We start from the raw sequence: 26101 nt of genomic DNA, 5'->3' as shown, positions 1-26101 counted from the left end.
TTTGATTTTCAGTCTTAAACAATCAGCACCTATAACACTGCACCACTTTTGGTTTTTGGCACTACCACATGTTTCATGGTACATGAATCAAAGCGGCATAGACAGAGCCCTCTCGGGCTGCTACCTGAGCTCACTTCGCTGTTGCTATGGTTTTAGTGAATAAAGCTCAGCAAACCTTGCACTTTGAAGCTATTACTGATCTAAACACATGGACATGGCTACTGCGTCATTTCTTGCAAAGTTAGCTATAGAGGCTGATGTTGGTCTTTCCAGCTTTCATTAAACTTAGGAGTGTGCATACGGCTAACCTTTCAGCTCACACTGAACAAAAGGCAAGCAACCAGAGCTGCTGCCATGGTTAGGGGAACAATAGTCACTTGCACTCATGAAAATATAGTATTCGACTCACTTTTTTGGTCTGTAGTCAGGGATGGACCTATCCAGTGATATCCTGTCACTGAGCTGGGCATTGTAACCATATTCTTCATACTTAGTCTCAGATTCATGGCTGTCATCTCTCAAGGTAGCAGCCATTCCTCCCTGGCCCAAACCTCCTGGACCTTCAACCAGTCCCATGGGCTTGGCTAGACCTAGAAAGAAAAAAAGAAAAAATAAAAGCAATTGATACAACATTGAAGAGGGGGTACCAATAGAGGTGTGTATACATGTTTGTTTTTTAAAAACAATTAATTCAATAGTAATCAGTTCAGGGAGTTGATTAAGAAAGCATGCAATGACTGGATGAAAAAAGGAGGATCTGAGCAAATGTTACCTTTAGGAATACCAGACTAACATTCACTGCTAGGTATTTAAGCATCGACACCATTGTTTTTACTCAAACAAATACTGAGAAGATCAGACCCAGACTCTCCACAGGAAATATTAGCCATTAAACAGTGCACCCAGTAAGTTTTATTGACTAACATGTTAATGCTAATTTCAAGAATCATAGAATTCTAGGGCTGGAAGGGGGCTCAGGAGGTCTAGTCCAGCATCAACCCCATCTAAATCATCCCAGCCATGATTATGTCAAGCCAGGACTTAAAAACTCCACCACTTCTCTTGGTAACGCATTCCAGTCCTTCGTCACCCTCCTAATGAAATAGCTTTTCCTAATATCCAACCTATACCTCTCCCTCTGTAACTTCAGACCATTACTCTTTGTTCTGTCACCTGTCATCATTAAGAACAGTCTCTCTCCCTCCTCTTTAGAATCCCCTTTCAGAAAGTTGAAGACCACTATCAAATAGCCCTCAGTCTTCTCTTCCAAAAACTAAATAAGCCCAAGTCCCTAAGTCTGTCCTCATAAGTCATATGCTCCAGCCCCCTGATCATTTTCATTGCCCTCTGCTGGACCTGCTCCAATGCATCCACATCCTTTCTATACTGGATGCAACACTGCAGATGTGGCCTCACCAGTGCCAAATAGAGGGGAATAATAACTTCTCCAGATCTGCTGGAAATGCTTCTCTTAAGGCACCCCAATATGGCATTAGCCTTCTTGGCTACAAGGGCACACTGTTGACTCATATCCAACCTCTCACCCACTGTAATCCCCAAGTCCTTTTCTGTTGTTCTGGTAGTTAGTCAGTCAGTCTCCAGCCTGTAACAGTGCTTGGGATTCTTCTGTCCCAAGTGCAGGACTCTGCACTTGTCTTTGTTGAACCTTATCAAATTTCTTTTGGCCAATCCTCCAGTTTGTCTAGGTCCCTACCCTCCAATGTATCTACCTGACCCCCTAGCTTAGTGTCAGCTGCAAATTTGCTGAGGGTGCAATCCAGTCCCTCATTCAGATCATTAATAAGGATGTTGAACAGTACCAGCCATAGGACTGATGCTTGGGGCACTGCACTTGAAACCAACTGACAGCCAGACACTGAGCCATTGACCACTATCTGTTGGGTCTGTCTGTCAAGCCAGTTTTCTATCCATCTTACGGTCCATGCATCCAATCCATACTTCCTTAATTTATGGTCAAGAATATTGTGGGAAACTGTATCAAAAGCTTTGCTAAAGTCAAGGTATATGACATCCATTGACTTCCCCATCTTCACTCAGACTGGTACCTCAACATAGAAGCTAATCAGATTGGTCAGGTACGACTTGCCCTTGGTGAATCCATGTTGACTACTCTTGATCAGTTTCCCCTCTTCCAACTGCTCCAGAATGGATACCTTGAGGATTTCCTCCATGATTTTTCCATGGACTGAAGTGAGGCTGACCGATCCATAGTTCTCTGGATTGCCCTTTCCTTTTTTAAAGACGGGCACTGCAATGGCCTTTTCCCAATCATCTGGGACCTCTCCCAATCTCCACAAGTTTTCAAACATAATAGTCAAAGGCTCTGCAATGATATCTGCCAATTCCCTCAATACCCTTGGATCTGTTAAATCTGGACCAATGGATTTGTGTGCGTCCTGCTTTTCTAAATAGCTCTTAACCTGTTTTTCCCCACTGAGGCCTGCTCACCTGCTTCCCATACTGCATTGCCTAATACCATAGTCTGGGAGCTGACCTTGTCTGTGAAGACTGAGGCAAAAAAAGCACTAAATACTTCAGCCTTTCCCACATCATCTGTCACCAGGTTACCTCCCTCATCCAGTAATGGCCCCAAACCCTCTTATTGTTAACATACCTGTAAAAGCCCTTCTTGTTGCCCTTCACATTCCTTGCTAACTACAATTTCAGTTGTGCTTTGCTTTCTTAATTACCCCCTGGCATTCTCCAGCCATATATTTATACTCCTCCTTACTCATCTGTTTAAGTTTCCACTTCTTATACACATCCTTTTTGAGCTTAAGCTCACCAAGTATTTCCTTCTTAAGCCAAGCTGGTTGCCTGCCATATTTGCTTTTCACATCAGAATGGTTTGTTTCTGTGCCTTCCGTAAGACCTCTTTAAAATACTGCCAGTTCTCCTGAACACCCTTCCATTTCATATTAGCTTCCCAGGGGATCCTGACCATCAGTTCTCTCAGCGAGTTGAAGTCTGCTCTTCTGAAATCAAGGGTCTGTATTTTACTGCTCACCTTTCTTCCTTTTGTCAGAATCCTGAAATTTACCATCTCATGATCACTGCAGCCCAGGTTGCCATCCACTTCCATTTCTCCTACTATTTCTTCCCTGTTTGTGAGCAGCAGGTCAAGCTGCACATGGCTCCTGGTTGGTTCCTTCAATGCTTGCACCAGGAAGTTATCCCCAGTGTTCTCCAAAAACTTCCTGGTTGTCTGTGTGCTGCTATATCAGTCTCCCAACAAATGTCTGGATGATTAAAGTCTCCCATGAGAACTAGCACCTGTGATTTGGAAGCTTCTCTTAGTTGTCTGAAGAAATCCTCATCTACCTCATCTACCTGATCTGGTGGCCTCTAGCAGACACCATACACTGCATCGTCCCTGTTGCTTCTGCTTCTAAGCTTAACCCAAACATACTCAACTGTCTTTTCTCCCACCATAAACTGTTGCTCTGAGCAATCATGTTGCTCTCTCACATAAATCACAACTCCTTCTCCTCTTCTCCCCTTCCTGTCCTTCCTGAACAGTTTACACCCTTCCATGACTGTGCTCCAGTTATGTGAGTCATCCCACCAAGTCTCCGTTATTCCCATCACCGCATACTTCCTAGAGTGTGCCAGGACCTCTAGTTCCTCCTGTCTGCTTCCCAGGCTTCTTGCACTCATGTACAAACACATTAGATAATAAGCTGATTGGCCTACTTTCTTCTTTCGAATGGGTGGTCCTCTTTTGTTGTACCTTCTTCCTTCCCTGCCTACCTCAGGGATTGGGTCACCATCCCCCAATGAACTTAGTTTAAAGTGCTCTTCACTAGGTTTGCAAGCCTGCCTACAAAGATGCTCTTTCCTTTCTTCATTAGGTGGATCCCATCACTTCCTAGCAATCCTTGCTCTCGAAACAGAATCTCATGGTCAAAGAAACCAAATCCCTTTCTCCAACCCCACCTGCGCAGCCACGCTTTTACTTCCATGGTTTGACGATGGTTCCATGGTTTGACGATCAATGCCTGGACCCCTTCCTTCAACAGGAAGGATAGATGAGACTACCACTTCCACTCCATATTATTTTATCTTCCTTCCCAGAGTTACATAATCCACAGTGATCTGCTCAAGATCATTTTTTGCTGTGTTGTTGGTTCCTACATGGAGAAGAAGGAAGGGGTAATAATCCGCAGGTTTGATGATTTCTGGAAGTCTTTCTGTCACATCCTGGATTCTAGTTCCTGGTAAGCAGCAAACTTCTGAAGATTCCAGGTCTGGATGGCAGGTGGATGACTCAGTCACTCTTAGGAGAGAGTCCCTGACCACCACCCCCTGTCTTCTGGTCTTGGGGGTGGTGGTCATAGAACTGCCATCCCTAGGACTAATCATCCCAGGCCTGTCAGCCAGTGGGGTCTTCTTCTGTTCCCTTCTCTGAGAGGTTTCTGCCACGGCATTCTCCACTATATCACCTGTGCAGAGAGCTTGAAAGCAGTTTCTTACCTCTACAGGAATTGGAGATAACTGAATTGGCTTTCGTCTCTTGGAGGTTACATGCTTCTGGTTTTCTTCCTCAGTTTCTATTGCCCTCATTGGTTGCTCAGCCTGCTGTGTCTGCAGTACTAAATGATGCCTTCTACTGAGGAAGTCTTCACCTTCTCTGGTGGACTCAAGGGTTGATATTTGCACCACAAGTCCTCTAACCTTTTCTTCCAAGATAGGGACCAGCTTTCACTTGGTACATACAAAATCCCTTCTGTCTTCTGGGAGGAAAACAAACATGGCACATACAGTGCAGGTCACAACAGCTGACTTGTCAGTAGACTTGTCACTATCCATTTTTTTCCTTTCTTCAGAGAATTAGTTCAGAAGGTATTAGAGCTGATTTGAAGGGAAGAAGAGAAACAAAACTATATATAAAAAAAAGAAATCAAATAAATAATATGGGGCTCCCCACAAAGCAAACTCCCAGGCAAACTCCCCTCTTAACAGCCCCCTGTTTGCAGCTCCCACTGGTTGCTAGCCTCTGGCTTGTGAAGCCTTCTTTCCTTTAGTCCCTCCTACCCCTGGTGTGTCAAAGGGGAGGGACTCACTCATACACACACACTAACTGCCACAGAAATCAATTTAAAGACAACAAATATAAAGTCAATAGGAAATAATTGACAGATACATAGTTAAGTGCATCGCGCATTGAAACGGAAACTTAAATTAGTGATGGATTCAAATCAATAATCTCATCACCCATCACAAGCCTTAATGGTATGGTTCCATTTGCTGAGGACTTGTCTATCAATAAGTTATTAAAAGTTATGAACTTACTTATAATAATTTTCTGCATCTAGTACAGTGGCATGTCTACAGATAGTACAGTTGAATATCTTTCAAATGTAACCCCAGGGGCACAGAGACCACTGATGAGGGAGAGTGAAGACTGCTCTACAGACTTAGCTGGAAGCCAGCTGCCTCTTAGCTCAGGTGGTAGAACACAAGGCTTTAGCCCTTGAGGTCAGGTTCATTCCTTCTTGCTGATGACCTGGGTCCAGCAGCCTTACACAAATAATTCACTACCTAGAACCAATCAGTTATAGCTAGAGCTGGCTGACATATGCCAAATTGAGATACTTAAAGAATATTTAGACATCTAAATAGAAATGGCCTGCTTTAAAAAACAGCGGTAAAAAGTCAAGCCACTCTTTGCTAGGTGCCTAAACGTGAATTTAGGCACTTAATGGTTGGCACTCATATCTGAGAATATTTGTCTTAACACTGCAGAGAGTAAGCTCAGTGAAAGTTGGGCCCTTGACGGCTATCTGAGCTGTTGAAAATCTCCCCGATAACTTGCAAGTTTATTGCCAAGTATCTAGTTATGTTCTTCAGCATCATGCCCCTGAAATGCTTGATCATCTCAGTATGAATTATGGTCCTGAGGGCACAAGGGATGCGGGGCAAAGAAAACACGACAGCAAATCTTTCTCGGCTTGGCCAAACCATTGAAAAATTCTAATGGCTCTCGGCAAAAAAGCCAACTGAGCTGTCAAAATGAAGGGAAAACATGAAGCTCATGCTGGCAGAATCTTATTATAGTTATGTGGGATGCAGGGGAGGTGAGCCCTAGGTCTGACTGGTGACTGGCTTAGAAGAAGAGAAAGAATAGGTGAGTGTGAGCAGAACTCCCCAAGGCTAGGTGGGCATGGGAGGTGGGAAGACTGGAGGTTCAAAACAGAACTTTTAAAAAAGTGTCTTGTTTTATGGAGGGACAGAGACGAAGGCCACAGAACAGCAACACATGACTTGAGGTATAAGCTAACCAGCATAAAGATTCTCTAACACCACAAGTAAAATAGAACTCGGGGAGGTATATATGAACACCACAAGTGCCCAATTCTCTGTCAAGGAATCCCAAAACTACCCATTTGACTGGCTTTGTGGGCCCTTTGTAATATCACCAGATGGGAGATTTGGCCTATGGTGTCTTCACAAGTGCCCTTGTGTAGCTGCATAACCTGTGGCTACATGGAGACAGGCATCACAGGGATAATGCATCAAATAGCCTTAGATGGTATCCATATTTAAAGCCTCATTTATTATTTCTTTCTCTCAATTAGTCTTTTACTTATTCACAAGAAAGAAATATGAGGGTCCGTGTCATCATCTGAGTATACCTGCCCTACCCTCCACTTCCCCAAGTCCTCTGTTTCCCCTTAAAATTAACATCTGGGAAATAAAATATGTGTACCTTAAAATGGAAGTTGTGCAATAAGTAGTAGTAGTAGGCATCCTTCAGTCTACGTAGACTATGGATCGCGCCCTTCGTAGTTCCATTTGGGATCATCATTTGCACCGCCGACTGTGACTGTGAAGGCCCACACGAGAGTGACAGTCCTTGCTGCATCTGTTGCATGTGTAGTGGGTATCTGGCAGGTCCTTACTGTGCTTTCTGTGGGCTCGCTTCTCTGCTAGCTGTCTGATCCTCATCTCACTCTTCTGAAGGCCCTTGTGTAGTTCCTGCCTCCATCTGCTGCGATCATCTGCCAGCTCCTCCCAGCTGTCCGGCTCGATGTCTACCTCCCTGAGGTCCCTCTTGCAAACATCTTTGTAGCGCAACTGGGGGCATCCGGGAAGTCTTTTGCCAGAGGTTAGCTCACCATACAGGATGTCTTTTGGGATCCTTCCATCATTCATCCTGTGGACATGGCCAAGCCAGCGGAGTCGCTGCTGCCTCAGGGTGTGTGTGACTGGGAGTCCAGCTTGCTCAAGGACGGCGTTGTTGGGCACTCTGTCCTTCCATGATATTCTAAGGATGCGCCTGAGGCAGCGCAAGTGGAAGACGTTCAGCCTCTTTTCCTGGTGGGCATACAGGGTCCAAGACTTGCTGCCGTAAAGGAGGGTGCTGAGGATGCAGGCTCTGTAGGCTTGCATTTTGGTGTGGATGTACAACTTGATGTTATTCCACACTCACTTGCTGAGTCTGGACAGAGTTGTGGCTGCTTTTCCGATCCTCCTATTTAGCTCAGTCTCCAATGACAGGGTGTCAGTGATGGTGGACACGAGCTAAACGAACTCATGGACAGCCTCTAAAAAATAGTTGTCAATGCTGATTGATGGAGGTTCAGCAACATCCTGACCAAGTACGTTTGTCTTCTTTAGGCTGATGGAAAGCCTGAAGTCCTTGCATGCTTTGGAGAACTGATCCAGCAGTTTCTGAAGCTGGTCTTCTGTGTGTGACACTACAGCAGCATCATCTGGGAACAGCATATCTCTGATGAGGACTTCCTGCACCTTAGACTTAGCTTTCAGCCTTGCAAGATTAAACAGTTTCCCATCAGATCTTGTGTGCAAAAATATGCCCTCTGTTGAAGATCCAAAGGCGTGCTTCAGGAGGAGTGCGAAGAAGATCCCGAACAATGTCGGAGAAAGGATGCATCCTTGTTTGACGCCACTCCTGATGCTGAAAATACCCGATAACGTGCCATCATATTGGATGGTTCCTCTCATGTCTTCGTGGAAAGACTGGATCATCGAAGGCCTTGGTCAGGTCAATGAAAGCAATATAGAATGGCTTCCTCTGCTCCCTGCATTTCTCCTGCAGCTGCCTCAGAAAGAAGACCATGTCATGGTAGATCTCTCTGCACGGAATCCGCACTGTGATTCAGGATGCACCCTCTCAGCAATCTTCTGGAATCTGCCGAGGATGACGCGAGCGAACAGTTTACCAGTGATGCTTAGGAGGGAGATTTCATAGTAATTGCTGCAGTTGCTTCTGTCTCCTTTGTTCTTATACAAGGTTACAATGTTAGTGTCGCGCATATCCTGTGGAACCTCTCCCTCTCTCCAGCACAGGCACAGTAGCTCATGTAGGGGTTCCAGGAGGGTGTCCGTGGCACACTTGATTACCTCTGGTGGTATACCATCCTGAGCAGGGGCCTTTCCTACTGCAATGCTGTTGATGGCTTTCTTCAGTTCGTCCACAGTTGGTTCCTGATACAGTGCATCCATTACTGGTAGGAGTTTGACAGCATCGAGGGCTGTATCAACCACAATGTTCTCGCACGAGTACAGCTCGCAGTAGTGCTCGACCCAGTGCTCCATCTGTTTGGCTTTGTCAGTGATTACTTCACTAGACTTGGATTTCAGAGGTGCCATCTTGTTCTGGGTGGGTCCTAATGACTTCTTGATGCCCTCGTACATTCCCCTGAGATTACCAGAGTCAGCACTGGTCTGGATGCTGCTGCATAGCTCGAGCCAGTAGTTGTTGGAACAGCGCCTGGCTGTCTGCTGTACTGTTTGTCTGGCTGCTCTGAGTGCTTGCAGGGTACTCTGGCTTGGTGAGCGTTTGTACTCCAGGAGTGCAGCACGCTTCTTTTCGATGGCTGGAATCATCTCATTGGAGTTAACTTCGAACCAATCATTTATGTTTCTGGTTCTTCTTCCAAACACTAACAAGGCTGTGCTGTAAATTGTATCCCTCAGATGCTGCCATCTGGATGTCACATCAGCACCCCCTGGGGCTGCTGCGCAGATTCTCCTCGAGGGTCTCTCTGAACTTTTCAGCTCTCTCTGAGTTTGCCGTCTTTCTGGCATCAATGTGGGGCCTTCCAGTTGGTTTAGAGTGGTACAGCTTCTTGGGTCTCACCTTGAGTTTAGAGCAAACTAGCGAGTGATCTGTATCACAGTTGGCACTATGATAGATGTATGTCAGAAGGGCGTTTTTGAGGTTATGACGCCTACTGATGACTACGTCTAGTTGATGCCAGTTTTTCGAGTGTGGGTGTCTCCATGACACACTGTGCTGTGGCTTGGTTTGGAAAAATGTGTTTGTGATGCACAGATTGTGGCACATGTGAAGTTCGAGAAGATGCTGTCTGTTTTCATTCATTTTTCCCACACCGAAGTGGCCTAAGCAGGAAGCCTAGGAGTCACGATTGGCTCCAACTCTTGCATTGAAGTCACCCAAAATGTACAGTTGTTCACGAGCAGGTATTTGCGCTACGGCAGCACTAAGCACGTCATAGAACTTGTCTTTTACTTCTGGTGTGGCGAAAAGGGTTGGAGTGTAAGTGCCGATCAGGTGGACAGGACCGGCGCAAGTTTGAAGTATGACCTGAAGGAGTCTTTCTGATCCACCCATGACTAATTCCACCATTTGTAGAAGGGTGTTTCTGATGGCAAAGCCAACACCAGGCTCCCAGGTTCTTTTTGGGCTTTACCCTGCCAGAAAAAGGTGTAGTCCTTTTCCTTTAGAGATCCCAAATCTGCGAGTCGCGTCTCTTGCAGAGCAGCAAAGTCAACTTGGAGCCTCTTTAGTTTCTCATTGATGACAGTGGTCTTTCGGGTGTCGCTGATCTCCTGAAGATCTTCAGTCAAACCGGTCAGCATGGTCTGCACATTCCAGCAAGCAAGCTTAAAGCTTTGATGGCTTCCTTTTCTTGTTGATTTTCTTATTGGTTTGCCTGGTGCTCAAATTTCAGTCACTTGTCAGGTTTGGGAACCTTAAGCCTCACGCACCCAGTGAGGCAGGTGAACTGTGGCAGGACAGTACCCTACTGGCTGGGGGCTGCCCAGCTTGAGGCGGGCTGTGACTGTCCAGTGAGATGCGATGATCTCTCCCACTGTCGAAGGCAACCCCTGGCACTTGTTCCCTACGCCAATCGAGCAAGAGGTTATAACCAGTATCTGTTACCTCCCGTGTTGGTTCAACACTGTTAAACCATGCTGGAGTACCTCTCCAGGCACAAACCTGGGCAATTTTTTTTGGGACCCCGGGCTGCCCAGATGCCAGTGTCCCCCTCTCGGCTTTACTGATATAGTCCAAAGGAGAGGATAACCTCTACATCTGGTACCAGGTCAGCTGCAGGAGTTGCAGGGTCAATGCCAGAAGTTGGCACAGAATCGCCTTAGGAATAAGGCAATAAGAATATGGTATCAAAAACACGAAGGGAAATCAAGAGTTAGCTCAGCTAAACTGGATAAAAACATTCAACATCAGGCAGTTTTGGGAGGCAGGCACACCATCTTTTCCAGCTTTGACAAGCATTGCAGATTGTCATCATTGTGTTAGATCAGCATGCAAATGCTACATGCTCCTTTCCACGTTACATGGTGCTGCCAAATGCAGGTGCAGAGCACCTGGAGACTTTGTTTCCATACAGCATTCTGTAGCGATAGGAGCAAATCGAAACAAAAGCCTCAAGGATCCAGAACACTCCCACAAATTATGAAGCAGGTGTGAATCCTTTGTTCCTTTCTTTGGCCATGAGCTGAAACATTTATACAACACTGTCTGGTTGATACTGCCCATCCTATTCCTCTGTGGGCTGGACAGCTTCTTGGACTACATCCCTGCAGCGAGGGAACTTACTAAGGCTCCCTCATGTGGCCTAACACAAGCTACCTGAGCCTTGGGTGTAGAACCCAGGAACACCCTCTCCAGAACAAATGGGAGTGGGTGGATATGGTGCCAACACTGCTCTGGCTGCGCAACGCTCCTCATTGTTGGCCGGAGTAGCTCTGTTGGCATGGAAGGTATCAAATTTGCTGTGGGTAGAGGTCAGCGGCCAGCAGCCAATCACTCTTGCCTCCCCCTTGCATTTGGAGGGTCATGGAGACATTGTTTCTCAGTGGGGAGCCTGAACCACAATGCCTTTGGGGCTTCTCTTCCATGGGAGCTGCAGCTTACCCCATTCCCTCCTCAGCCCCACTCCCTGTTCAGTTCTCATCTGAGTCCTGAGTTAGTGCAGTACCCAGCACCAGGGAACACAATGCTGATCGGTTCCTGTAGCTGCTATGCTAATAGTGATAAATACTAGGGGCTATGAAGTGCTGTTTAAAGTTTTGCTGTGGGCATAGATTTGCCTCCACTCCCTCGGGGGAATCTACTGTTACTCTGTGAAACACCCACCTACATCCGCAGCCTGATCCCTACCCTACCTAAGCACCATCCAAAAAGTGACCAGGCAGTAGCAAGTGTGGCCCTCCTTCCCCTTAGCACTGTGGCCTGAATACTGTAGCCCCTGACACATGCTAGCTACTTTGCAAACACTTTGACAAAGACAGCTCCTGCCCTAGAGAGTCAATGTTCCCCCACGTAATTTGCCATTTTCCGCCATGAAAAAAACATTGCCCCATTCACCGTGAATTGCTATTCTTTGTTACTTGTTTCATTGATAGGAAATTCCTATGAAGCAATTCACTGAAATTGCTCCGAAGTATTCTGGGAATCTTCTTTTTCTGGATTATGTTAACCTAATAAAAGAGCTGGGATTGTACTATTGGCCAACGTACAGCAGTATCACATTTTTGCATTCTGCATGTATAAAAAGAAAGACCAGAACCAACAATGCTAAAGTACAATCAGGAATTGTTGTTGTTGTTTTGTCTATTTAACAGAGCTGGTTGAAAATTTTCCAACAGTATAGCTCTTTGTAAACTAATGCCAATTGGATGAAATCAAAACATTTCATGGGGCTGTACAGATTTTGTAGAAATTTTTGATGGAAACTTACCAAAGAGCTTCAATTTCACTTTAACAAATGGATTATTATATCCTAGTCATAAAATTATAATATACTACTGAACTCAAACCACAGCTCTTCACAACCTGATTAAAAAGAAGTGCAAATAACTGGAAGCCTTTTCAGGTTCCACTTCGACAATCTTTGGTCATGTGTCAATTTTGGCCTAGTCTTCTAAACTAAGAGGCTTGGAGGGATTTATGGGTTTCTTTTGTTTGTTGTTTTGTTTTGTTTCTAGATAAACTAGTACTGATTTAGAAGTTAAACCACAGAGTAGTGGGATGCAGCTGGACAAATCATTTACTTTGTTCGGTAAGATTCCCAAAACCACATAGGGGAAATAGCCAACCAAATCCCAAAGGTGGCCATGGGAATCTCAATCTCTGTTCCTCATATTTCCTCCATTGTAAGGTAACACTTACCTACAACAAAGGGTTATTCTGAAGCAGAGCTGACCAAACAAGATTTTCATTTCACCAATATTTTTGTAGTTTGAGCATTTAGTTCCATTTTGATAAAGAAAAAAACAAAGCCTTTTGGGAATTTTTTTATGAAAAATGAGAGCAAGAAAAAAGAGAGAGAGAAAGAGAGAGAGAGAGAGAGAGAGAGAGAGAGAGCACACTCCACAAGAGCCTAGTCTAGTGGTTAGGGCCAATTCATAAAAGTGATGACTCTGGTCTCCTGCCTTCCAAGTGAATTCCATAATCCAGTGGTTCATGCAAAGCTGGGGGCTGGATCCCTTGGGGGGGCATGAACTTTCATAAGGGGAGTGTAGCACAATCAGCTGCTGGGTCTCAGGCTCATCCATCTCATTAAAAATATTGAAATATATTACTGTTTCTGTGTATGTGTATTCACATTTATGTATCGATTAATAAAGTTTTTATATTCTATAGACTTATTCTTTTACATCCACCAAAAGGTTTATATATATAAACCAGGTTGGTGGAGGGCTGATGTAAAATGTTTCTCACTCCTGCACTAACCAATGGGCTATTGGCAAGGCTGGGTTGACTTTCTCTCTTACTCAGTTCTCTCCTGGCCTAAGAAGTCTTCCCAACAAAAAGCTGAAAAAAAATCTATTTCTCATTTTAGTTTCAATGAGCTGATATTTTCCATCTTCCCATTTTATCAAGAGACACTTAGATAGAAAGTGCTACTAGAGTTAAGAATAATTATTTGCTATAAATGACACAGTGTCCTGTGCAATTACCTAAATCCACCAGATACTCAGCATCTATTTTATGCAAAATTCACTCAAGGGATAGAGGACTAGCACAAGACCCTACCCCTCATTAAGCCTCACATAGATGTTTGTGCACAGTGCCAGGTCAGGGGAACCTCACAAGAAGTTCCAATGCATCCTTGCATTGGTGAAAAAGTGGTATGAATGCTGGCCTCATCCAGACCACGGAGAGAGAGGACAAGGTTCAGGCCATGGGATCTGGGATTATGTGGATCCAGTTGCTCCAGTATCTGTCTTGTTCCATCTCACATAACTGTTAGTATAGTTCTTAAAGTCAGAGGAACACATGAGCCATCCTACCAAGGTGCATGGATCCAGGAGCAAGTCCCCATGGGAGGAACTATCAACCAGCTACTAATATGTGACTGGACTGTCTACCAGAGCAGTGAATTTCACATTGCTATAATGATCTGTGTGTCACTGAACAACATGAATTGTATCTGGAGGCAGGGGTACACAGCAGCTTTTGGCTCTTGTTACAGGCTAGCAAAGGATATTTCCTCTCCGTTGTTCCATACTGTACTTGATTTTATACAGCTGACATGGATTTCACCCATAATGTATACAATAAGATACCAGAATGTTTCACTCGTTACTACAGAGACTTCTATTACTTTATTTCACCCCCAAATTCTCTCCCCTTGTGGTTCAGGAGGGACACCATCTGCATGGATGTCACTTTGGGAATAAAAAGCACAACATTCCTACTTGGAGGTGCCCTAAGTTTTAGAAAGTATTCTGTTGCTGAAACTTTGGGAAAACATCTCCCTCTTTTTTATGCCTGTGATAAGACAACAGGTCTGATGTAAGCAAGGAGGACTTCCCAGCTGAGAAGCCTTTGCACCACTCCTCCAATGTCAGCCTGATGAACATTCACTAGAAAAGGCATCTGCCTTGCAGAACATGCAGATTCTGGGGTGGCCCTGGGCTAAGCTGGTAAGCAAGCCACACAGAAAGAGCACAATTATTTGTTCAACTGGAAGGACTATGGTTTAAAATTACAAGGCTTCCTCATACTAGATTTGGTGGCATGCCAAGTATGTATATTGAGACTCATTTGCCTTTGAGGTATGCTGGTGTAAATCAGGATTAACTCCCGTGCAGTCCACATAGGAGGAGCAATAATAGGAAATGTTTAGGAAAAATGTGTAATGGAGAGCTAGATATGAGCACAAAAGTGCAGATTTTATTGCACTAACATTTGTGACTTCGTTTTCGAAGGAGGCAAGAAACCCTGGGAGAAGAGGAAATCACATGGCTCTGTCAATCCATCACAGAAGTCCTCTATTATGTTCATGACCTGGATGATCCCATGTGCAAACCAGTATCCTCTGTTCATTTTTAAATGCTAAGTCACAGCTGCCCCTCCTGCACAGACGTTTTTGTGGGTGCTCCATCACACTGTTATCAGTAACAGAGAGGGAGCCATGCTAGTCTATATACTATCAAAACAAAAAGCAGTCAAGTAGCACTTTAAAGACTAGCAAAATGGTCTGAAGAAGTAGGTCTGTCCCACAAAGCTCACCTAATACATTATTTTGCTAGTCTTTAAAGTGCTACTTGACTGCTTTTTGTTTTGACTGTTATCAGTCTGACAAACAGAATAGCATTGTATAGGCTACCTCCTCTCCAGATGCAAAATTCATTATATTTTTTAATTGGAAAAGGTGTTACATTGACATGTGCGGGTATCCAATATCAAAGCTGATTGCTTTTATGGAGTAGTCATTTGAAGCCTGTTTCCCCTGGGATGAGAAAATGTTCTCTAATTATGCCAGGTAATTTGGAAGGAGATAAACGGACTCCTGGTAGACAAGAACTGAGAGATCCAGATGCTGTGGAAAGGAAGAGGTAACAGTCCCATACTGATCCCACTACTACTGATCATAAACCAGATCCTGCTCCCTCCAAGCTTTGCCATTTACTTTTTTGGGAACAGAATCAAGCCCCATAAGAGAAAGAGTCTGGGGAAAACCACAATAGGAAGCTACATGGAGCATTTTTAGTTGACAAAGGAAAAGACAATCCAGTATCATCACCACCCTTCTAAATTACACAACAGCTGTCATGGGGGGGTTTTTCATGCATTTTTATGATCAGGCAATGAAACAGAAATATTGGTGTATTTTCTTTTAATTTGAATGATTGATGCCAAGATTTATCTCCTAGTTTTAAAATCCCAACGGACATGTGTCTTACAGTGCTAAAATATGTTTAATTGAGTGCTCTATGCAGAAGGATGGAGCAGTGCAGGAAAACTTGCAAAGATTCCCTTGGTGACAGTGGCATGCATATGACAGAAGGCCAGTGGGGCTGAAATTCTGGTCTATGTAGCTGCTTGACAGATAATTGCTTTTAAAGGAAGCCAAACTCTGAATGTGTCATCAGTTTTGTATTTGGTTTCCAGCAGTTCATAATACCTGAGGCTTCAGAAAAAAGCAAACACAAATCATCATGTTCTTAGCCAATTAAGCAATACAGTACATTACATGGAAGAAAAATTCCTTCCCAAACCCCACCAGTAAGCATTTTAAGAGCTGAAGCATAATAGCCGATTGCCCCGATCATTATCTTCACTTGGTCTGCTAGAAATATGGTTAGTGGTCTTAAAACTATTTGGCTCTTCTAAAAGTCTGAATTTCTCATGTGTCAGACCTCACCCTAATAGTTCTACTTACAACAGCATCTAATATATAAATTAAGATGCAGAGCTTTACGATTTACATAGCAATTGGTGGCATTAGCTGGTCTTTTGTTAATCCACAGTCAGCATGGCTTTGAGCAAGTTCCAGGCCACATGGGGGAGGAGGTGTGAGGCTGAGCTCCCGCCTTGCGTGCCAATGAAAATCAGCTTGCGTGCCACTCTTGGTGCCTGTGCCGGGAGGGGGAGGGTGTTGTTGACCCCAACCCAGACTGCCAGCAGATAGCTTTTCAGCTGATCCCCAATCCAGCTTGGGTGACCCTACCAGCAGTTACAACTACTATTAGCATAGTTCTTAAACTCATAGGAACACACGAAATTTCCCATCAAGGAGCATAGATCAAGGTGCAAGTTCCCATGGAAAGAAGTATAAACCAGCAACTGATATGTGACCAGACTGCCTCCCCAAGTAGTGAATTTCATATTGTTGTAATGATTGGTGTCTCATTCAGAAACATGAATTGGATTGGCTACATCAACATACTGGATTTTCTGCAAGTCTTAATTTTCCAAAGGGAACAAAGTCCTGCAGGGAAGTGCTCATTAACAGAACTGCTCCTAGGAGGAGATGCTGTCGGACACAGAGAGGTGAGCTCTGGCTGAATAGCTCCAAGATGTCTGACTGAAAACTTTAATGAGCTTCAAACACACACTTTTAATAGCCAAATTAAAGGACATTCTTACATAAATAGGTAAAGGATCTTTTGAATGGCGAAGAGCTCACCAATGCACATTACAGCAAGTCAACAGAAAGGTTGTATATTTGGAGCAAGGAATTCTGAACCAGATGTGACTGAAGAATGAGACAAATTCCAGCATACTAATGAAGAGCCAAAGGAGGGTACTTTTTAATGCAGCAAAACCCCCATCAACATCAATGGGCATTTTATTACAGAGATACAGGGCAAGCTGCACCTCTGACCTCACTGGCTGCATTACTTTCCCAAATGTGAAATCCCAGGTTTCTCCCATTCTCAAACCAGGTGTTTGGTTTCATTCACCTGTGAGTGAACTGTGCTCACATCTATTGACCCAACTGGGCTTGGGTTCCTACGGTTCTTTCCTTCAGGAGCTTATGACCACCGCAGAATACAGTGACACACAGCAGCGTTTTATGAAACAATGGTTTTAATTTAATCTGAACAGTGACAACAACAGATAACACAGGAAAAAAAAGGGCTTTAAACACAACCAGAGAGCTATGCACATGCCTCTCTATGTAAGTCATGTGCTGGCCCATCTTGCTCCAGACTTCTCATCTTAGGGGAGGTCTAGATCTACTTCTATTAAGACTCCATACTCACGTCTTAACTAACTTCCAACACAGCTAAAGCTCTTTGTTCTCTAAGCACACACTTTGGCTACATCTACACTATAGCCTGGATTGTTGCTCTGAAATCGATCCATAGGCAATTTAGTGGGTCTAGTGAAGACCACGGGAATCAACCGCAGATTGATCTCTGGTTGACCCTGTCACTCTACCCCTGACAAGAAGAGTGAGGGAAGTCGATGGGAGGGTTTCCTCAACTGATCCCCTGCATTATAGAACCTGTGGTAACTTGACTTAAGGCACATAGGCTATGTCTACACTAGCCCCAAACTTCAAAATGGCCATCTAAATGGCCATTTCGAAGTTTACTAATGAAGCACTGAAATACATATTCAGCACCTCATTAGCATGTGGGCAGCCGCGGCACTTCGAAATTGACGCAGCTCGCCGCCGCGCGGCTCGTCCAGACGAGGCTCCTTTTCGAAAGGACCCCGCCTACTTCGAAGTCCCCTTATTCTATGAGCAGATGGCAATAAGAGTTCTGAAGTAAACTGAAGAAGAGTTCTGTGTAAACTCAAAAGCTTGTCCCTTTCACCAACAGAAGTTGGTCCAATAAAAGATACCACCACACCCCATTTCAGATGTTGTCTTTTTTGAGTACCCCATTAGGACCACTCCCTAAGGACAGTTTTGATTCTATTGAAATCAGCACAACTTTGGCCATTGATTTTGATAGCTGCTGGATAGGGCCCTATCACTTCCATTTGGTTTCCACTGTGATATTGTTTTCTACTCTGTTTATGGATGACATACTCTCCTTTCACACTGACAACTGGCTTCCTAGCATTCTCATTTCCTTGACAGACCATCTACTTAACATCTGTAAGTACACGTATTTTTCTTGCACTACATTTTTGTGCCGTTTTGTCAGGTGCCTCTAAGTCTCTCACAGGGAGTTTTGTTTTGAAGCCTGCATTTGCCTAGCATTTTTATCTTTTCTTTTTCCCTCTCCTCTTTTGCTTTTATTCTCTTATCTTGCTCCTGCATGTGCTTGGACTTCTCTCCATCTGCCACTGCCTGTCATGCCTCTTCATCTTCCTTTTTTTTAATACCTATATATCATTCAGTTTGCTACAGGAAGATTGTTCTATGAGCCAGTAGGTCAAGTTGTAAATGAACATAGCTACATCTTTGTAGCAGAAAAGTAGCTCAAATTCCACAATCTAACAGGAAAAGCTTAGGAATCCACTTTGTATGGTAATTTTGAGGACTAAAGTGGATGAGAAAAGCTAAATTTCTATTGAAAAAGTCTATTTATCAAATCATTGTGTCCCCAAATTTGTAACAAAATTATTAAAGAAGGTCTGTGTGATGAGGAAGCCCACTGGACTTTAAGGCCTGAGTCTCTCCTCACTTATCATGGTACAAACCAGGAATTCACTCAATTGATTCACTAAAGCAATACCAGTGTAACAGATAGAAACAAACACTAGAGGCCTATACATATAAAACTAGTGTCCACCAGTAATTTGAAATAAATCTTTGGATGTTGATAGTGTAACTCATTCCATCACCATTCCACCTTTCTAACGGAAAACCCGACATGTAAATTACTTTCCTTTTTTCAAGGGGTCATGTATGTTTTTATTATTTTGTAATCTTCTAGATTTACTCCACATTGCTCTGCTCCTGGTCTCTGGATGAGGGGTTCTGTATGCAGGCTGCCCTGGAGAGACAGGACTACCCCACCCCTCTCTCAGTAGAGCAGGTTTTGGTCAGGTGAGAAGCGCCTCTCCATGGCCACTGAAGCTCCAGCAGGCACAGCCATGGGAGATGTCCACACCCCCAAACAGTCCCTTTCACCTGCCTAGTGATTCTGTCTCTTTTCTGTGTAGTTTTATGAGAAACAAACACATTCCAGGAACATCCTATTTTCCTGGCAAAACCAACCCTTACTTTCCTTCCCCTGGCTGCCCACGTGTGGTCATTATACAGAATAGCTGTTCTTGCTTTCCTTCCCATATCCCCTGCTGATCCCATGTGATTATTATATAGCAGAACCCTTTTCAGAGATGCCCAGTAATATTGTTATCAGCCCACAAAGAGTGAAAAGGAACACAGGTTAATTGACAGGATATTGAGGATGCAAACAAGGCAATTTTCTTGTTTACCATTACCTTTGAAAATTTGTGGAGATCAGGAGATGTCTTGGATGACTGGAAAAAGGCAGCTGTAATGCCCATCTTTAAAAAAGGAAAGAAAGACAATCCAGGGAGCCATAGACAAGTCAATCTTGCCTCTGTCCCAGGAATAATCATCAAGGAATCCATTTTGAAGCACTTGAAAGAAGGGAAAATGACCAAGAGTAGTCACATGGAGTCACCAAGGGCAAGTCATGCCTGAACAATCTGATTAGCTTCTATGATGAGGTAACTAGCTCCGTGGACATGAGAAAGTCAAGGAATGTGATATATCTTATCTTTAGTAAAGATTTGATACAGTTTCCCACAGTGCTCTTGCCCACAATTTAAGGATAAAATAAATGGATTGTAAGGTGGACAGAAACCTGGCTAGATGGTAGGGCCCAATGGGTAGTGATCAATGGCTCAACATCTGGTTGGTGGTTGGTTTCAAGTGCCGTACCCCTAGGATCAGTTCTAGGGCTGGTATTTTTCAAAATCTCTATTAATAACCTGGATGAGGGGATGGGCTGCACCCTCACCAAATTTGTGGATGATACTGAGCTAGGGAGACAGGTAGATACATTGTAGGGTGGGGATAGGGTCTAGAATGACCTAGATAAATTGGAGGATTGGGTCAAAAGAAATCTGATGAGGTTCAACGAGGACAACTGCAAATTCCTGCACTTAGGGCGGAAGAATTCCAAGCATTGTTACAGGCTGGGAACTGACTGGTTAAGTAGCAGATCAGCAAAAAAGACCTGGGGATTACAGTGGATGAGAAGCTACATATGAGTAAAGAGTGAGCCCTTGTAGCGAAGAATGCTAATGGCATATTGGGGTGAATTAGGAGGAGCATTTCCAGCAGATCTGGAGAAGTTATTATTCCCCTCTATTTGGCACTGGTGAGGCCACATCTGCAGTACTGCATCCAGTTCTGGGCCCCCAGTATAGAAAGAATGTGGATGCATTGGAGCAGGTCCAGCACAGGGCAATGAAAATGATCAGGGGGCTGGATTATATGACTTATGGGGACAGACTTAGGGACTTGGGCTTATTTACTTTGCAGAAAAGAAGAGTGAAGAGCAATTTGATAGCAGCCTTCAACCTTCTGAAAGGGGCTGTAAAGAGGACAGAGAGACGCTGTTCTCAGTAGTGACATAGTAGAACAAGAAGCAATGGTCTGAAGTTACAGAGGGAGATATGTAAATTGGATATTAGGAAAAACTATTTCACCAGGAGATTGCTGAAGCACTGGAATGTGTTACCTAGAGAGGCGGTGGAATCTCCATCCTTAGAGATGTTTAAGTTTCGGCTTAACAAAGTCCTGGATGGGATGATTTAAGTAGGGCTGATCCTACTTTAGACAGGAGTCTGGACTAGATTACCTCCTAAAGTCCCTTCCTGCCCTAGTATTCTGTGATTCAATTCCATTTTTACCCCCAGAGGAATTGGTAACAAGTAATTTACCAAATTCAAAAAGCCAAAGGAATGCTAATTTGGGAGAATGTGTGAATAAATAAAAGCTTTATTAGAATCTGCTTTACCCTGATTTTACATAAAGAGCAGGTCTACACTACAGGGTAAGTCAACCTAAGTTATGCAACTCCAGTTATGTGAATAATGTAGCTGTAATTGACATAGCTTAGGTCCATTTATTGCAGTTTCTATGTCCCAGGATGGTAATGGGAAAAACTCTCCTGTCAACTTCCCTTATTCTTCCTTTTCCAGTGGAGAATAAGAGTTAATGAGAGAACAATCTGTGGTCAATTTAGCAGGTCTTCACTAGACCCACTCAATTGATCCCCAGTGGGTTGATCAAGCAGTGTCAATTTTCCAGTAGCAGAGACAAGCTTTAATTTGCTTAGAAAAGGCCTGATCTTATGATTAGCCAAGTACCCTCAGCTGCCAGTGCTTTCAGCAGTTAAGGGGGTTGGGATCAGGCCTTAACTTGGTGTCTGACAACAGAAGTGGGCCCTTGCATTAGAAAAACATCCTTGTATAGTTTTCTTAGAAGAATGAAAAAATAAGATGCCCCTAAGTCTAGATTTGGAGGACTGTGCTTCTTGCTTAAGGAACCACAGAGTCATCAGTTTTCAGAGCAGTGCTCCCTACTGAAATGGGCACCTTACATCCTAGACAGATTAACATGGGAATGATTTAAAGAGAATTAAATACCATATCCTCCTTCATAGTGAAATAAAACATTTGGGATGGAGAAGGATGGGAAGGAAGAGAAGAGGATGAACAGATACTTCAGATACATGTGAAAACAGAGGGAGGGTAAGTATTAGAAAACTTGCATGACACTTAATTTAAAAGTAGCTGTAAAGCATTGGACAGTTTGATTTCTGTCTTCTGGTTTACTATTGAGACAAAGATGAATTAATTGTTCTTCTATGGATAGGGAAGCTATAATCCATTATTTTGGGCACTTTACAATATAGCATAGCTGTAGCACTTGGGTGCACCATCAAAAAGTTCCTCGAAAAAGTGCTTGCAGCCTGTCCCAAGATGTAGCCATTGCAAGCCCATACACGGTTTGAACTTCCTGGTTCATCACAGTTGCTTTGTTTGGCTAAGAGGATGTGTCTGGCGCTGAAGGTAAGTTTGATCTGTGAGTAGATTTTTTACAAGATCCTTTAACCATCAGGTGTTTGTAGCATACCAACAGGGCAGTGTGGAACATCTGACTGAGGCTCAGCATTGGAAACTGAAGGTCAGTCTACTCTCTGTGAGCCCACTGAAACCAGTGCCCCCTGTAACCTGAGGGCTTGGGTAGCTGCCCAGGAGACCTTCAGGTCCTGCCCAGCTAACTAGCAGAGTGCCCACAGCTGGCAACATGTGTTTCTACTGGTGATGCACATAACAAAATTTATTTCACTAATGGTTGGAAAAAAATAGAGGGAACAGTGCCTGCAACTCCACTGACAAAAGGGGAAACTATCCTGATCTGCACCAGTATAAAGTGGGAAGAGATTCAAATCCTCTTCCCTCCCAATTTTTCCTGTTTTTAAATGGAAGAGCTGTGTTAGATTTCTGCAACAGGCAGATTTTTATTTTCACTTTTAAGTCTACGGTTATAGGGCTACACAGCAAAAAGACAAACACACAAAACTGCAGACCTGCAGCCGCGAGTCTCAGATCCTGGCTCTACAGACTTGGATTTATATTATGGCAGTAAAATAGAGCTCTGTGGCTGTTCTAGCTCAGCCTCTGAAACCCCCATCCTCCCTGGGCTACAGAGTATGAGCTCTTGCCTAACCCTAACCATCTCCATGGTGTTGGGCCATAGTGGGAGCCCAAGTGTATAGACCTGAGGTTCAACTCGCTGCCACAGGGGTATTATTATTATTATTATTAGCCATTATTATTGAACTTCCATGTTTAGAACATTTATTTAAATTAGGGTAGATTAAGGCCCTACTGAGCTAAGCACTGAGCAGACAATAATTGTCCCAGTAAATTTATAATCTAAGTGGGTAGGAGGGTAAGGAGGGCCCCAGAGGAAACACAGCAGGTCAGAGACTATGCTGGGAACAGACCCCTAAGTGAGTCAACTATACTATACCATAAACAATGTTGCCTTAAAAACTGAGGCTTCATTGATATGGAATTGCACTGACAAGTCAGAGGGGTAACCATGTTAGTCGGTATCCACAGAAGCAATGAGGAGTTCTGGGGCACCTTAGAGACTAACAGATTTATTTGGGCGTAAACTTTCGAGGGTAGAAACAGCTTCAGATACATCTGACAAAGCATTTTAACCCATGAAAGCTTATGCCCAAACAAATCTGCTAATCTGTAAGGTGCCACAGGACTCCACACCGGAACTGCACTTTACTCATGCATCCTTGTCAAGTCATGTGGGACATCACTATGGGCCAGGTGCAGGGGATGCAGTGATACTGCTTCTGGTCACACTTTAGGCATAGAGCTGAATGAAACAACAGTGTAGCTCTGTGCCAGTGGAAATTAACAGACCTTCCTGGCTTGACAAACTGGCTCTTCACATCTCTGAAGTGATAGACACAATGTTAGAGACAGTGTGCAATAAAAGTCATGGGTGATACTTCTCCGAATAAATTAAATAGCAAAAAAAAAAAAAAAAAGCAAGCAGGATGCTCACCCACAGCAGTAACAGCTAACAAGTAATAAGTAAATGATGCACACAGGCTACAGAATAATGAGCCACCCAAAACTCTACTTCCTGAAATAGGGAAGTCACAGCACTAGAGGGTTCCAGGGATGCATGATACAATGCCATTATTATTATCAGAGATCGTAAAAAAGCGATTGTAACAACTATCATGGCAGCTCCCTTCTCAGTACCGTGGGGAAGCTATTTGCACGTGTTGTTCTGAAGAGGCTCAATGTTCTTGCAGAGAGAGTCTACCCTGAGTCTCTGTGTGGTTTCAGAGCTGAACGGTCCACCATAGACATGGTTTTCTCTGTTAGGCAACTACAAGAAAAGTGCAGGGAGCAGAACAAACCTCTGTATATTGCCTTCATCGACCTGACCAAGGCATTTGACCTCATCAGCAGAAAAGGTCTGTTTGCTATTCTGGCTAAGATCGGCTGTCCCCCAACTCTGCTCAGCATTATTAGGGCCTTCTATGAAGGCATGAAGGGGACCATCATATACGACGGATCCACATCTGAACCCTTTGAGATTCTCAGTGGAGTGAAGCAGGGGTGTGTGCTGGCTCCAACACTGTTCGGCATCTTCTTTGCAGTTTTGCTCAAATATGCCTTTGGAACTGCTACAGAGGGCATCTCTCTCCGCACGAGAACGGACGGCAATCTCTTCAAACTGTCAAGGCTTAGAGAGAAGACCAGGGTGCTTACGAAGCATCTAAGAGAGTTCCTTTTTGCTGACGATGCAGCTATTGCTGCTCACACTCAGCAGGAACTGCAGTCACTCATAACTCGCTTTGCGGATGCATGCATGGAATTTGGCCTCACAATCAGCTTAATGAAGACCCAGGTGATGGGCCAAAATGTGGGTAATGAGCCATCTAGCAGCATGCCAGACTACAAACTGGAAGTCATCCATGAGTTTGTGTACCTAGGCTCGAAGATCTCGGACAACTTGTCACTTGATAGTGAGATCAACAAGCGCATTGGAAAAGCTGCCACAACGTTCTCCAGGCTGACGAAGAGAGTATGCGCTAACAATAAGCTCACTGTACACGCTGAGGTGCAGGTCTACACAGCCTGTGTTTTGAGCACACTGCTGTACGCCAGTGAAACACGGACTTTGCGCTCAAAACAAGAGCAGTGGCTCAACACATTCCACATGCGCTGCCTTAGGCACATACTCGATATCTCATGGCAGGACAAGGTCCCCAATAGCGCAGTACTTGAGAGGGCAGGAACCGCCTCCATGTTCACCCTTCTCAAACAGAGGTGTATGCACTGGCTGGGCCATGTCTCATGCATGACGGATGGCCGAATACTGAAGGACCTCCTCTTCTGCAAACTGGCGTCTGGAAAGAGGCCGAAAGGGCGACCTAAATTGCGCTACAAGGACACGTGCAAGCGTGACCTCAGCGCTCTCTCTATCAGTGTGAACACCTGGCATTCGCTCGCCTCAGACAGGCATGCCTGGAAACAGGGAGTGAAGGAAGCTCTTGCTATGTATGAAACTACCTTGCTGAAGGAAGCAGAAGACAGGAGAGCCCTCAGGAAGATCCATGTCCGTGATACCAGAGCGACATCTGCCTACTGCTGCTCACAGTGCGGAAAGGACTGCCACTCCCAGATTGGATTGCACAGCCACAAAAGACACTGCTTGAATCAGTCCAACTGGGGCACAAACCCATGATCCCTTAGGATCGAAGGATGCCTACTACTATTATCAGAGAAATTCCTTCGCCTTTCGTAGTCACATGCTGTTACAGAAATACCACACAAAAGGGAGACTAGTAACAGTGACCTGTAGATGAAGAAACACAGGCTGCTACCATTTGTGCTTAAGAGCACTTCCCACTGAAACAGCAGCAGTAAGTCTTTTAGTTACTGTATGGGGCAGCCATTCATCCACACACAGCCAGTATGTTATCACTGGCTATCGACCAGATGAATAAAATGTCTTCAGGAGAGTGAGACTGACAACTGTGCACAGGTCCCGGGGCAAGGTGACAGAGGAGCCTGGCTCCACGCCCTCAAAGGGCTGGGGCCAAGGGCAGCAGAGGGAGAGCCTAAGGCAATCTGCCCTTAACACCTCTTTGATTCAGAACCGTGAGGAGCAGTGTAACAGAGCTGCTGTGGCATTTCAAAGGAACCAGGAGTTCCGGTGGCTGCTGTTGAAGTAGCAATGGCAACAGCTGTAGCTCCAGGCCCATTTGAGACTCTGGGCCATGGGGCAACAATCCCCTCTACTTCTCATGTCAGTGGGCCTGTATCAGGCAGGTTCAACAGCAAGTCTCCAGAACACCAAGAGAGGAGCCCTGATGCAAGCAACAGAGATGCCTGCACCACTGGATGGCCCAGGAAAGGGCAATTTCCTCACTGAAGGTGTGAGGCAGTTTGACTATCCTCCAATCCTCCTCATGGATGTGTGGTGAAGTGGAGGCAGCACAGTGCCCTGTGTTAACATAAGGTATTCTGGCCAACGTACTTCAGCTTCTGTCCATAGCTCTTCCTGGAAAACAATTACATTGTGGAGCCAATGACCTTTAATCATAGAGCCTCCTC

General features: G+C 44.4%; 1 protein-coding gene across 1 annotated transcript in view; it reads right to left on the bottom strand.

The window, feature by feature from the left end:
• The window catches only part of GALNT9 (polypeptide N-acetylgalactosaminyltransferase 9), a 299274-nt gene that overhangs the window by 257096 nt on the left and 16077 nt on the right, over nucleotides 1-26101 (bottom strand). The window contains exon 2 of the mRNA XM_075012730.1: nucleotides 410-590. Coding sequence (XP_074868831.1) covers nucleotides 410-590 — 181 coding nt within the window. The remainder of the gene's footprint in view (nucleotides 1-409; nucleotides 591-26101) is intronic.

Source organism: Carettochelys insculpta, chromosome 18 (assembly GCF_033958435.1).
Source record: "Carettochelys insculpta isolate YL-2023 chromosome 18, ASM3395843v1, whole genome shotgun sequence".
Classification (NCBI taxonomy): domain Eukaryota; kingdom Metazoa; phylum Chordata; order Testudines; family Carettochelyidae; genus Carettochelys; species Carettochelys insculpta.
This window is presented reverse-complemented; position numbering and strand designations above follow the sequence as displayed.